The sequence below is a fragment of the Carassius gibelio genome, chromosome B1 (assembly GCF_023724105.1).
Source record: "Carassius gibelio isolate Cgi1373 ecotype wild population from Czech Republic chromosome B1, carGib1.2-hapl.c, whole genome shotgun sequence".
In the NCBI taxonomy this organism is placed as follows: Eukaryota; Metazoa; Chordata; class Actinopteri; order Cypriniformes; family Cyprinidae; genus Carassius; species Carassius gibelio.
Genome location: NC_068396.1, coordinates 22386088 through 22401374, shown reverse-complemented (window position 1 = coordinate 22401374; position 15287 = coordinate 22386088). Strand labels below are relative to the sequence as shown.

Genomic DNA, 15287 nt, shown 5'->3' with positions numbered 1-15287 from the left:
TATGTCATGTTTGAGATCTAGAAATATGTAAGATTATATAGATCATGCAAAATCAGATTGTGATTAATCACATGTTACTCCAGTCTTCAGAGTCATGTGATTCTTCAGAAATCATCATAACATGCTATAACAGTATATCTCTACAGTGTGTGCATAAGCTATAGATTTTTTTTTTTTTTTCATTTCATTTTTTAATATTTATTTTTACTTCCAGCCCTCGTCAACAATTATATAATATTATTATATTATATACAAAATTCAGTTTTTTTTTTTTTTTTTTTTTTTTTAAGATTGATGTGTTGTGTTTTGGAATAAACAAAATGTGCTTGGAAAAAATATGATGACTTAATTACTCACACTCTTTGGTGCAGGTTTTTTTTTTTTTACACATGCTGAAAACCTTTGTGCTGCTTAATATTTTTGTGTAAACAGTACTAATTCTTTTCAGGATTTTTGAATGAATAGAATGTTCATAAGAAAAGCATTTATTTGAAATACTTTCATAATTATCAACACAATTATTTAATAATTTTTGTAAATGATGTAAAGATCTATACTGTACTTGACCCCAAATATTTGTACAAACTCTCTGCAACTGAACTATAAATACTAGCATCACAATTCAGTTTTGTTTGGTTTTGACTCACAAGGTGTAGCAAGCAATACTGGAAAATGTTTTACTGTTCACTACACCACAGTATTTGGGAATCAGGGCAAATCTCTGATCTGCTGCAATCTCTGGGCCCAGCTGCTGGTGGAGCTGCAGACCTTAAACTCACTGGACAATATTGAATGCAACAACCCAATCTAATAAAAGCTAAAACGTGCCATTTTTTTTCTGAGCCAAAACAGCATTATGTGAAAGGGCAAGGACTGACAACCACTAATATCCGAGCTCCTATTATGACCCAACATCTAGGATTTTGCAATCAAATCTGTATAATTATTGCTTATCATACAATAAACACAACATGATGGTGATAACCTGTACACAGATTCTGAAGCCAGCATTTGTTGGCAGTTATGATGTTGCAGGCTGTTGCGCTCTAGGTCATTAGAACAGCCCTCATAAGACAGAGACTATTTAGTCATTGGGTTATTACTGTGAACAGTGCTAATTAATCTCAGAGCGCAGAGCAGCGTCGTGAGAGGGGCTCTGGTTTTTGATTACAATAGGAAAGCATTTGCTGCGGTCGCCATAATGATACCAAGCTCCTGCTAGAAAGCCCCCGCTCACTCCGGTTACCGACAAGGTTTAATCAATACTGTGTCCTTCATCCTGCCTTCAGGGCCGACCTTGGCAGCCTTTTGTCTCCTAAACGAGGGCAAAGAGCATAAATGTGGATACACAGAGAAATTTCTTTTTTATAAATGAATGGTCCAAGCACTGATCCCACATGAAAATAAATCCCTAGCACATCCAGTCAGCTCATTTGGAACCTAATGAGTACTCATATGTTTATCTTTATTTTACCTTAGCCTAATGAAGTGTCACTGTGCCAGGATCATTTGTAAATTTATTAGAGCCTCCTAATTTAGGCAGAAAGGTTAGAAAAGGGGCAAGCGAAGCCAGCACTGATCAGTTAAATTGATTCATTTGAAAACAAAGACATTATCATGCAATAGAGGGCTACAGTAGACTAAATGATGTGGAAAAAGCAGATATATTTAAGCAGTGAATATGAAATATGTAGATAAAGGAGCCTTGAAGAACCTCCAGATCTGAAAATGCTAATCAGCAGTTCCTTATGACTGAATGATGACCACTGAAATATTCTTACAGCATCTCGGGAACAGATAAAATCACAAAAACACAATCTACTGTTGAAAAACAAATTTACTGCATCACTCTGCAGAACACCAAATTTTGTGTTACAAAACATGAAACAAACTTATCGGACATTATTGTCAGCTAACAAAGGATTACAAATATCCAGGGTAAACAATTTACTTATGTAATAATGAATAAAGAAACTAGCAAAACGGCTTCACATCTTCCTCTTCTGGGTGCTGATGTATAACACTAGAGGACAAAGAAAACAAAATGAACATTGCTATATGCAAAACATCTATTAAAAGTCAAATGTTTGATGACATGCTCACAGACAGATTATGTAACGACACACTTTACTTTGCTTTAGCTGAAAACACAATGAAAACAACTCGGGATAGAACACACACTGACAACACATACCATTGTTTCCTCTGAGAAATGCGTCTCCATACTTGTTCTTCAGCTGGCCATTGACATATTCCTCAGTCTGTTCCACAGCGATATTCATGTAGCCATCAAGGCAAGCCAGGACTCCTAAAGGCAAGATACAAATTAGACTTTATTTCATTTTTTTTTGCATTTATTAGAAAACGTATTCTCATCTGAGTTATATATTATATTGTGCATAATTCTGCACTATGATGTGGGGAAAGTAAAATAGTCCACCCACAGTTATGCACCAGCTGCGTTGATGCAGCTCAGGGAAATATTCCTTTCCATGGAGCCTGAGGTTATTTTGACTGAACATGTTTATAAATTTAAGTTTAACATTTTTGTCACTGGATGTATAGCAGCAACAGTGGGAGACTAAAATATATAACATTTTAGACTAGTCAGGCATGTGTCTATGACAGTCATGTGCAGAATAGCAATCTTTGACAAAAACATGGGCTGAGTCTACACTTTCTAGAGCAGTGGTTCTCAACTAAGAGGATGGGAGATTTTATTTTTTTTATGGGTACCATACACTATCGGTATTATAATGGATTATTATTATTATTTTTTTTCTAATTATGCTCAAAAATATTTTAACATATTGACATTACTTTTAAATGATACAAATGTAAAATTGTAATAAAAAAAATCTCAAGCAACTGGAAAAATCATGGGGCCTTTGAATATTGTTTTAAACAATGGATTGCCTTGGAGTCAAGAAGGTAGAGAACCACTGTAGAAGAGGTTTAAATGTAAAAAATAAAATTAAAAAGAGTTTGGTACAGCTAGTAAAGGGAGGATTCAAACTGAAAGCTCAGATCAAGAACAGGATAGATCCACAGTCATATTTAATATGGTGAGAACATACAATAAACTATGCTGATATGACATGTTTACCAGATTAACATCCACACAGCTGCATTTTCTTATTTCCAAAATTCTGAATACGATTAAAGTCTCTTGGTTTTTTAATTCTTGTATGAGGTAACTTACCAATTTTAAGCTAAATCTACAACTTTGGTTTATAAATCTCATTTAATGCTTCTGCATTTAACATTACCTCTGTAATCGACACCAGAGTTCAGCTTTACCACCACTGGTCTCCCAATGATCTGCTTCAGGAAATCACTTGGTGTCTGCTTCCGGAGACTCATTTTTACTGAAAATAGAGAGAAATTGAAGATTATAAATCGCTAATATAATCACAGATGCAAGAAAATGTGCCCAGGCTTTTTTGTTAGCAAACAATAACTGTAACACAATAAAGTGATGAACGCCATTAGACTACTTTGTCATTCACTGATTCACTTGTTATACTAAACACATTATTTTAATGAAACCGTCGATCTATGTTTTAAACTGCTGTACATTTAGCATGAGCGGCTAGCTTAGCCTGTTAGCATTACAACCCAGTGGAGGACAAAACACACTCGTTATACATGTCGCAGGGTAGAGTAATGCAATTTATTTAACCTTATTTAATCGCACTCGTTTATTTAAAGAACAATACGAAGTAACTCACCTCTATCGTTTAGTAACGTTTGCCACACGTTTCGGCTGAGTGACTGTTGACCAATGAACTGAAGCGCTTTTGGTGTTTACACCGCGCAGCCAATCAGATGCGTCGGTAAAAACCCAGCGTACGGGAGCCGCAAAGGTAACATTATCTCAAATCCTTTACAAAACAATGCGGAGGGGAAAAGGAGCCAAAACGACAAAGGGTAGTGAAGAAAGAGAAGCTCCGCTTTTGTTTTAGTAGGAAACTAGACTGGAGCGCTACTGAATGACGAATAGATAGATAGATAGATAGATAGATAGATAGATAGATAGATAGATAGATAGATAGATAGATAGATAGATAGATAGATAGATAGATAGATAGATAGATAGATAAAAGACTGTATAATTATATTATAAAATAATTTGGTATACTGTTACAAAAATGGGGAAATCTCTATAAATTGTGTAGAGAGGTGTGACTAAAAACATAGAAAAAAGTATATATTGAGTAGCTGATAAGAAAGATGGGGAAGAAAAAACCTGTCTTTTGTTCACAGGCAGAGAAGGGCATGCACCTGAGAGACAGAATCATAAAGCACTTCTGGCGCATCCAGACAGTTTGCTTGTTAGCAGGGCATTGGTAGCCCTGAGGAGGCTAGAGGTTAATTTGGTATCTGGTGCCGTGTTAAACCGAGGTCAGCGCTACAAGTCCTTAAGTCATAAACAAGTGTGGTTAAGAGCCGTGTTCACACCTAGGCACAAGTTAATGAATATTCAATGAGTATTTTTTCCCTTGTTGCCTGAGTTCATGTCCTAAAGGAGGGTTAAGAGGGAAAATGTGATCTAATGTGTTTTCCTGTCAAGGCAATCATTCATTTAAGGAAAAAAAATCAAACAGGTTAACAGATATCTTAGTAGAAGCACACAATGCCTGCATGTTCTGTGGTAAATATATACAGAATGATTTGAGCGATATGACAAAGACTTGACACACACACACTCACACTCACACACACTATGGCACATTCTTGACTTTACTGGAAAAGCATGAGTGGCTTGGCTTGTTAAGTGATACTAAATAAAAACACAATGAAGCAGCAGAGATATAGAAAGCATTTCATTAGCTTTTCTTATTCACAGTTTTGCCTGTTGCTTGGCAAAGCACGAAGAATGTTTCTGTCATCACAAAAGAAGACATTTTAACCTTACCGACCTGTCCTTCAAAAGTTTTTATCTAGATATTATGTACGTTGACATGAATGTGCATTAATTGTATAGCTCTGACTGGCTAGGGACAAAACAGCTTTCAGGTTTACTCAGCGCAGACTATCTACTCTCAATAGAGCCTGGGAATAACTTCACAGCTACTCCGAAACCAGTAACGTGGTGGTGATAGCTGCCCAGAGATGCCAGATGGGACTGTTTTCTGCCTTACTTCAAAACGTTGTTGAGCTCAGATGGACAGTGGCACAGTTGATTTACTGGTACAACCCGCCTCACCTTTCTAAGCCCCCAAAGACCTGAGAGGGAGTGGAGGAAAAATGAAAAGATTACAGAGGCAGCTTCAACAGGGTTGGGGGGTGGGTCAGGCTGAGGGGTGTCAGATGCGAGGGGAGGGGGATCCCTCAGTTGCCGCAGGCTGTCTAGAGGTAGAGGACGGAGGGGCGAGGAGAGGAGAGTCTAGACTAGGCTGACCTTTGCGGGCAAAGGCTTTCTCTACAGGGTCAAGTCGGATATGGAGGGGGGATAATGGAAAAACCTCAAGGGAGTTTTCAAATGAAATCCAGATTGGCTGCCGGCGTGTAGGTTTTTCTCCTCCCCTTCCCGCTCCCTAATCTCTGCACTGCATGGGGGTAATAGTGTGGAAATGATGGGGGGGGGAGCGTCGCCTTGATCAAAAATGAGCAGTGGAACCTTGCTCACCTTTTCTAACACCCAGATTCATGCCCACTATATATATTTCTGTGCATGCAGCCACTGCAGGCCAGGTTATCCAATGCGATTCCAGGCACTAGCTGCAGCCTCTAGACCTTTCTCAAATACCTAGCTGAAATGATTTAGGAGAGCTGCCTTATATTCGCATTCTTATATACAGTACTTGAAACGAGCTGAAGCGAGTGTATGAGATTTAAGAATTTGTTAGATGTATTTGCTTTGACATATCTGACATTGGATCAATCCTATCATCTTTCTAGAAAAAAAAAATATATTGATATATATCTGCAGTCCTTTTAAAGGTATAATCTCACAACATTTGAGATATAGAGGAAAAGTCATTTTTGCTTTTCAAATTTGAACATTTGGGAAATGTGTCATTTAGAGTCCTCAAATGTTCACAGCGAGCTATTAGCAATGTCTGCCTGTGCTGTGCAGTATAAGTGCTAATTGCTAATTAAACAGCTAATTGCTAATTAACGCTAATGAGACTCATCTTGATTCTCTGTGTGCTCCGCCATTTTGAGTGTGGTATACAGTGCCTGGCAAAACCAATGTTCTCATTTTGTTGAATAACATGTTCTACACTAATACTTTATTGCTCTAAATGAGATACTCCAGCCAAAAATGAAAATTAATTACTCACCCACGTTGTTCCACACCCTTCCAAAAATCTTTAGAACACAAATTAAGATATTTTTGATGAAATCCGAGAGCTTTCTTACCCTGTATAGACATCAACACAACTTAAAAGTTTTATTGCCAAGAAAGGAAATGAGGACATTGTTCAAAAAGCCCATGTCATCAGTGGTTCAACCACAATGTTATGAAGCTAAGAGAATACTTTCTGTGCACAAAGAAAGCAAAACAATTTCAACAATTTCTTTTCGTCCATGTCAGTTTTCTAGGGGCGTTAACGAGAGTATCACGACACTTGTGTGCATTCCTCTGCTTGTAAACAAGGCGCAGGAGCATCCAGGTTCTAATTCAGAATGCTTGCTCCTGCATGGACTAACACAAAACAGAAGAAAATGTTGAATAAAGTCATTCATTTTGCTCTCTTTGCACACAAAAAGTATTATAGCTTCACAAAATTAAGGTTGAACCACTGATGTCACATGGACTATTTTAACAATGTCCTTACAACCTTTCCTGGCTTTGAACATGTCAGTTGCATTGCTGTCTATGCAGAGTCAGAGAGCTCTTGGATTTCATAAAAAAATTCTTAATTTGTGTTCTAAAGATGAATGAAGGTGTCCAACATTCCACACTTAATTTTTCAGTTAAGTGCATCATCTGAGCATTTTGAAGGAATTTTTGTATTTTTAGAATTGTTCAGTGTGACACTAATCACTCTTTACTAAAAAATGGCATAGAATGGCACATAAATATGCAAATTGGGACACACCTATCATTTAATCACCCTCATGCTGTCCCAAATGACTTACTTTCTTCTATGGAACACAAATAGGGATTTTTAGGAAAATAATCTACAGTGTTCATCTAATGGAAGTGAATGGGTCTTTTAAAATGTAACACTTCAAAATCATACAAAATGAACTCTGCAGAAATCAGTGCAACCCCAGTTTATGAATCAATGTCTTCTGAAGTGAAATGCTGAGTGTGTTAGAGAAAAATAGTAACTTTTGAAACCTTCACTTCTGGCGAACTGCTCAAAAAAATAAAAGGTTTATGAGTTCTCTCTTGACATGATGGATTTTTTTGTTTGTTTTGTTTTTATCTCTGCTTGTTTTCCACAGAAGACATGTTCCCTGTATGGCTCAGATGGCATGAGGATGAGTAAATGAATTTTTTTTTGGATTGAGTATCCCTTAAATATGGATGACAGGTGAGAGTTGTGTGTGAGTTTGTAGGATTTATAGTGTAGCTCTTTGATCATTACACTACCAGGATCCATTGAAATATTGTATATTCTTCTTTATGCCTTTCATAATTTATGCGTTGTTTGACTATGTCTCTGACAACTTTGGAAATTCCATGGCTGACCTTCAGTTTCACAACCTAAGTAATGATGCAATAACATTTTTACTGTCTATATAGCAAAAGGTAGCACTGGCATATGTTAAAGTGTGAAGAATTAATATTTATACAAACAGTGTGTGTGTGTGTGTGTGTGTGTGTGTGTATATATATATATATATATATATATATATATATATATATATATATATATATATATAAACCAGAGAACATTTCATACTTGAAGATTAAGTTTCATGTTTTATTTATATTTCTATGTAATTCTATACAACGTAATGCACTGTATATCTAGGCTATGAAGTGGTAACCCATTACCTCTAAACTCCTGCTGAACTGTCTGTGCAGTCAGTGCTTATTCATCTGTGTGCATGTTCGAGGAAGAGGGAAAGAAAGTCTTTTCATGTTCAAGACTGATGCCTAGCAGTGGTTCAACACATTCACACCACTACATACGCCCACCTTCAGCACCCAACTCCTCAACCGACCATAGAACTCTTCACAATCCACCAAAAGGCATGGCTCCATTAGCAGAGTGGGACCATAGCCAGGTAACTCATCCAGGATATCCCAGGCAAATAAACAAAAACACTCCTGGATATAAACTGAGCAGTGCTTGATGCTTGAAATGTCGTTCATATTATCCATATATTTTATGTATTTAATTTTCTTTGTTACATTTAAAGGGATACTCCATCCCAAAATGATCACGTTGTCATTAATCACTTATCCCCCATGTTGTTCTAAACCCGTAAAAGCTTTGCGTATCTTCAGAACACAGTTTAAGATATTTTGGATGAAAAACGGGAAGCTTGAGACTGTCCCATAGACTGCCAAGTAAAATATACTGTCAAGGTCCTGAAAATTATGAAAGACATCGTCAGAATAATCCATCTGCCATCAGTGGTTCAATTGTGACGTTATGAAGCGATGAAAATACTTTTTGTATGTGGAGAGACACAGAGGAGACGAAATGTTGAATAAAGTCGGTATTTTGGTTTTCTTTGCACACAAAAAGTGTTCTAGTCACAAATGTTATGAACCACTGATGACAGATGGACTATTCTGACGATGTCTTTCATACTTTTCTGGACCTTGACAGTGTATTTTACTCGGCAGTCTATGGTACAGTCACAGCCTCCCGGTTTTCATCCACAATATCTTAAATTGTGTTCCGAAGATGAACAAAGCTTTTACGGGTTTGGAACGACATTGGGGGTAAGTGATTAATTTGAGAATTTTCATTTTGGGGTGGAGTATCCCTTTAATGACAAAAGTCATATTCCCCCAGTGGTGTCCCCCAACTTTTTTTGGAAGAGGTTTCCCTGCTGCTTGAGATCTTTTTCAAAAAGGCCATGTTAAGGTGGGTCAGTGTGCTAGCGTATCTTCGGTTTGATTGCATGTATCATTACAGTGATGTAGGGAGAAATGTTTGCAACTGAAGGACAGGAGAGCTGAGCATATACAAAAGGAGCACTTCACATCCATAAATATGCATTGTGACATTTGGAACAAAGCCCCCTCTTTCTACTTTCATGATGAGTTCAGCTAGCATCCTGTAACATATTGCCCATACAGTTTCACAAGCATTCTTGCCAGTTCATCAGGTTTGCTCTTTGCAAAAAAAAGGGGTTGGTTGTTAAAAAAATATTTTTTTAGCTTTTTCTTAAAGGTACTCTACTTTGTAGAAGAAGGACTGCCCAGTTTGTGAGAACAATGATTTGATATATTTATTGCAATAGTTGTGAGATCAGAATGCTGACTTATGCATCAAAAGCATATGAATCGTGGCAGTCTCATATGCCGAAGACTGACACAGGAGAGTAGAAAGTAATTATTTTTATTTTCTTTGTGCACAAAAATATTCTAGTAGCTTCATAAAATTAAGGTTGAACCAATGATGTCACATGGACTATTTGAACAATGTAACAATGTCTACTACTTTTTCATGGGTCTTGAACGTGTCAGTTGCGTTGCTGTCTATGCAGGATCAGAAAGCTCTTGGATTTCATCAGAAATATATGAATTTGTGTTCCAAAAATGAACAAAGGTCTTAAGTGTTTGAATGAAATGAAATTTAAAAATTAGATGAAGAAGTAAAACTAAATGAAAATCAGAAATCTAAACTAAAAATTAAGAACCAAAACAAAACAAAAAAAGCCATTTAACTTACGTTAAATAAACATAAAAAATGTATACAAAATTAGACAAGCACAAAACATAATTATATATATATATATATATATATAAAAAATAAGATTACAACAAAAACCTGAAAATATAGAAATAAAAGCTAAACTATTATAAAAAAAAACTATAAGTATATAAATAAATATAACTTTTGCAAACCTGTTCTTTATTCCTTCGAAGCCAAAAGAAGATGTGTTTTTGACCCCACTGACTCAATGTATGGGCAGAAAAAGTTCAAACTTCCTTTAAAATATCTTCTTTTGTGTTTCACAGCAGGCTTAAAATGACACTAGGCATGCCATGAACATAAATTTCATTTGTGGAAGAACTATCCCTTTAAGAAATCAAATTGTGATAGTACTATTTGAATGCTAGCTTCTTGTGACAATTTTTAAAACAATTATTACTAGCATTAAACCCTGAGGAGAAAGACAAACCTCTGCTTTCATAGCCGTGAGTCTAACATAGCAATGGTATGCCAGTTTCTCCTTTCTAAACACCTCAGTGGTTGTTCTAAAAAAGAGATAAAACTCCCGGCTGCCAGGAAGCTAGCCTTTCAAATCCTACACTCTCTCCTCGGGTGAGGATCTCTTCTCTCTGTCTCTCTCTCGATCTCTCCTTCTCATATAAACATGACCACACAAACACACACACATACACAAACTCCCACTCTGCCTTTTGACCACTAGTGTTCCCTACCACAGAGGAGTTGTGACTCACAGGCAGGCAAACAGTGGTGTTTGCTAGCTGAATATTCATTGGAATGGGAAGAAATGTTGTGCTTGATCCTGAGTTATGTCATGTAACGATGAATTGAATTCAGTGTATATACTGAAGAGAAATTCTTCAGGAAATAACAGAGCAGCACAACGTCTGACATTAATTTCTTTATTCTCTTCGCATTTTACAGAACATTCCTGAGGCAAGTCTGATGCCTCAATAAATCTGCCCCAGTCTCTCTCTCTCTCTCTCTCCCTTAGTCGGTGGAATGTCAGCTGGCAAGTGCCCAGACATTGAGACTTAGCCTTTCAGAACGTCCCAGTCTCACCCAAGCTTCAGAAGTGGGCAAGCACAGAAGCAGCAGTCCCCTTATCAAAGCGCTTGTCCAGCAGGGCTCACGGCTCACTGAACCACTGATCACCAAATCCTCTGACCTGCCGTTAACCCGCCGGACTCAGAGCGACAGCGACAGAAGAGGCTGTCATGGTGAAGGCCTACAGAGAGACTACCGGGACCTACGGAGATGATATGATGTTAGAATGCATCGTGCATCATCATTTACATGAGGTTAGATATGAACATGATGTCCCTACAATACACCTTGCCACAATGAGATAGGAAAACTAGTTTTGATAAAACTGGAAATGACAAGGTTTTTAGAACAGTTCACCTAATATTCGGTGATTATTTATTTTGCACCCTTGTGTCATATCAAACCCGTTCTTGTTCCTGTCGTTTCTTTTTTTTTGTGACAAACTGCATCAAAAATTGAAAAAATACAGTAAATATATTCAAAGGATAAAAAGCAGCATTACATAGTCATAAAAGTGAATTCTACATTTTATTTCAAACCTTCTGAAACAAAGAGGTAACACTTTAGTATAGGGACCAATTCTATCTAAAAACTATTTGCTTATTAGCATGCCTATTAATTACATATTGGCTAGCACATATTCTGACCATACATCCCTACCCAATACCTAAACTTAAAGGGTTAGTTCACCCAAAAATGAAAATTAGCATTGCTTCAGTCTAAAAGATGTGAACTAAAAATAAAAATAAAAAGTGTCTCACTCGGCTCCGGGGGGTTAATAAAGTGTGAGCGCAATCTACAACTGTGAGCGCAAGCTAGATTCAAGTGATTATTATGTTTTGAGTATGGATAATTTTCTTAAAGAAACGCATCGATTCACTACAGGATTCCTTTGTTCACCCATCGGAGCCGTATGAGACACGTTTTTATGGAAGGGTGCTTTTTATTTCACGTATTTTGGCTTGAAGCAATGCAACACCTGCTGACTGTAATGATAGAGCTTGAAAGATCAAAGACAATGTTTTATATAACTCTGAACTGGATTCGTCTGAAAGAAGAAAGTCATATACACCTAGGATGCCTCAAGGGTGAGTAAAACACAGCCTAATTTTCATTTTTGGGTGAACTAACCCTTTAACAACTAACTTTAATAAGCAGCAAATTAGTAGTTTATTGAGGCAAATAGTTAATGGTTTGTTAACAGCGAGAATTGTACCTTAAAATAAAGTGTGACCTAGTTGTTTTCAATTATATAAATATTTGTGATTACTCTCATTGGCTTGTTAATGATGAATAGTAGCAATCATATTTGTACAGGAATCGTATTGAAATTGATTAGTTGATTTAGTTGAGTGATTCTGACAGAAGGATTAATTCATAAATCAGATTGATGTATTTATGTCAGTAATGTGAACTTAAATTAAACTTTAACATGATTTAGTGTCCTTTTTGAAAATTGAAATTCTCAGATCTCGTTTGTTGTAATTTCTCTTACTTTAATGGAAAAGTGCAGCCAGTAGATCTTCTTAAATGTTCCTTTCGTGTTCCACAAAACAAAAAAAAAAATCAAATGCTAGTTTCGAAATGTAATGTCATTTTCATTTTTGTGTAAACTATTCCTTTAAATCTTGCTTTAACCATTTATTATCTACAGTATAATATAGCGTGTCCATCTGCTGATGCAATATTTGTCCTGCTGGTGGAATATCATGCGCAATTCCCTCATGTTTTCTGGTTCATTTTCATGCCTAGTTCATTTTCATGGTTCAGATAGTATTCATTTCAAATCCACCGCAACCAAATCTAAATTAAGAACTTCATGTTTATGCTGTTCAGCTGGCCATCTTTGATACCACATAAGCCAAGAGGAGCTGCCAGCAATTGGCTTTGTTGGTTTAATATTTTAATGTGTTTAATTATGACAGGATAGGCTCGATAACCTTCTGTGACGTTCAGGCAATTGTCAGCAAATGAATGAGATTACATGACAAGCACTGAATGACAGCGCAACCCAGCGCTCAGTCTTCCCGCCACTTATCTGATGGTAGCCTAGCAACAGATCCCTGACCTGGCATTGACCTCCACCTGATAAGGTCAGCACCTGAAGTGTCTCTCATTGGTGGGCCCCGTGAAGAGGAGGAGGAGCCTAGAAGAGAGGGAGAGAAAAGGAAAGAAACAAAGGGAAATGGAGAGAGGCCAGAAATCCCATCAGAGGCAAAGCCATAGCCACACAAAAGTGCCAAGGGTTCATGTTACAGCGTGTGGATCAAAAGAGAACTGTAATCACCATAGGCTCCACCGATAGTATTTCCCATATGCAAAACAAGAACGGTCACTGACAGTGTTAAAAAAGGGGGTCTATAATTCAAACACAGCATGGATAGCACTGCAACGCATTACTAAAATGCTGCATGTTAGTTCTTGTAGAATGTCATGCCAGTATTAGTTTGCAAATACTACTAATTTTATGTCATTTCAGCAGTACACTCCCTGTAAAGCCAAAGGGATGCAATGATAGCAAATGGTAAAATAATTACCAGTAGAGAGCCTGCATTCAACTGCTAAATGTCAATGTTGTGTGTTTCATGGGCTGAGATTGTTCCCTGGTTCTTAATCTGGATCTACAGCTGAGAGGTTTTCCAGCATCCAATAATGTATTCAGAATGTATACAATATAACAAGATTGATTGAAACTGTTAAAAATAGAAATTTCTGAAATTGAAGTGATAGGAACTGAAGTGAGAACTAAGCTTAAAGAGACACTTAAACTAAAATTCAACATAAAGTACGGTAATGGTCTTATTGTGAGTAATTAATCAGTGCATGGTATTACAGTCTTCATTATCGTTCATCAAAATAACTTGGTCCACCGCTGAAACAACTTTATGTTTTGGATGATAACTGAATAAGATGTTTTACTCAGAAATATGTCACATGACAAAAGTAAATGTATTGTGAACCAGTGGTGATTTTTTTTTTTAAGAGATGAAAAATACAAAACAGATGTCCACTTTCCTGCTTTATATTCTTCACAAGGGTCATGTTACATATGTTTCTAATATATTTTGCCATAACACAATGCAATAGCTTGAGTGAGCAGTTCAGATACAGCTTTTCTAGCACATCAAATTGTCCACATACCAACTAACCAATAAATATGTGGACAAATGTCGACAGTCTATAGATCTATTTTTATTAAAGTTCAGTTTTTTAATAAGCAAACTCCCACATTCATTCAAATGGCTTGCCATTATGTTGATTTTAAAGACAGGTCTTAGAGATATTCTTACTGTAAATGCACACACACTATACAAATAATTAACAAAATATAACCATTTATACAAAAGCTAAGTCAAATCATTTAAATAAAATTAAACCTACCAACTGACAGATACACTACATACAACAGCACGTAATAAGTGATTTTTGGGCTGAGGTAAAATGTCTTCAGATGAGGAGCTGGCAAGCTGAAAAAGTATTTCAAGACAAAAAAAAAAAGCATAAAATGCAGCACAGTAATTAAAGCAATTAAAGTATTCAAGGGTCGCACACTCCAAGGTAGAATAAATGACTTCAAACTAATTGACTTTTATACAATTATTCTTGGTCAGAGGAAGGCCTTAGGTTAAATTAAAAGATGGACAGTATTGTGATTAACTTAGTAACATGTGCTGGTGAATCCACATAGAAATTTAATGAATCTGATTAGAATTATTTTTTCTGTAATAATAACATTTTGTCCATATATCTCATTTCAAATATCATTAGTTGATTTACAGGTTCAGCTGTTTAAAGATATAAATGACCACGTCTTGCTCTAAGTGCTCTGTCAACCTGTCAACGTGTATGAAAAGGTCATCGTTTTTTGACTCTATGCACCAGCATGTAATATGTTAGAGGAGTGACTTAACTGGGGGTCAAAGGCCAAGAAAAAGAGCTGACTCCGTCATACTATTCAGGAGAGGAGGAGAAGAGGAGCTCTGCATCTGAAGACCCGTTCATTATTTAGGGCCACCAGTCATCATCAAGTACTTAAAAAACAGTTCATCCAAAAATAAAAATAGTCATAATTTAATCACCTTCATGCTGTTCCGAGTCCAAGATGTGTTTAATATTTGCTCTTCATCTTTTTACTATCCATTTAAAGTCCACACAACCCAATTTTTTTTTCAAGGTCCAAGAAGCTCATGTGATATTGTAAAAGTAATCCATATGAATCAAGTATTTTAATTAATGTTTTATTCACATATAAAGACTTATCAATGCACATACAGGGATCACATCAACTATAGTCAATAAAAAAAGTTCACGTGTGTTGATCTTAGTTTATATGCGAAGACTTAAATTAAACAGCTCAATTCAGGTTGATCACTTTTACAATGTCTTTAGGAACGTTTAGAAGCTTGAATGTTTTGGTTGCAT

The 15287-nt window shown here is 36.5% G+C and overlaps 1 protein-coding gene across 1 annotated transcript; it reads right to left on the bottom strand.

Moving 5' to 3' along the window:
- Nucleotides 1–1819: 1819 nt before the first annotated feature.
- lsm6 (LSM6 homolog, U6 small nuclear RNA and mRNA degradation associated) lies at nt 1820–3856 on the bottom strand. Its single transcript, XM_052544907.1, has 4 exons — nt 3732–3856; nt 3270–3368; nt 2195–2308; nt 1820–2023 (listed from the first exon to the last, which is right to left on the bottom strand). Exons 2-4 carry the CDS (start codon nt 3361–3363, stop codon nt 1989–1991), a joined length of 243 nt encoding a protein of 80 aa, XP_052400867.1. The 5' UTR covers nt 3364–3368; nt 3732–3856; the 3' UTR covers nt 1820–1988.
- Nucleotides 3857–15287: the final 11431 nt, after the last annotated feature.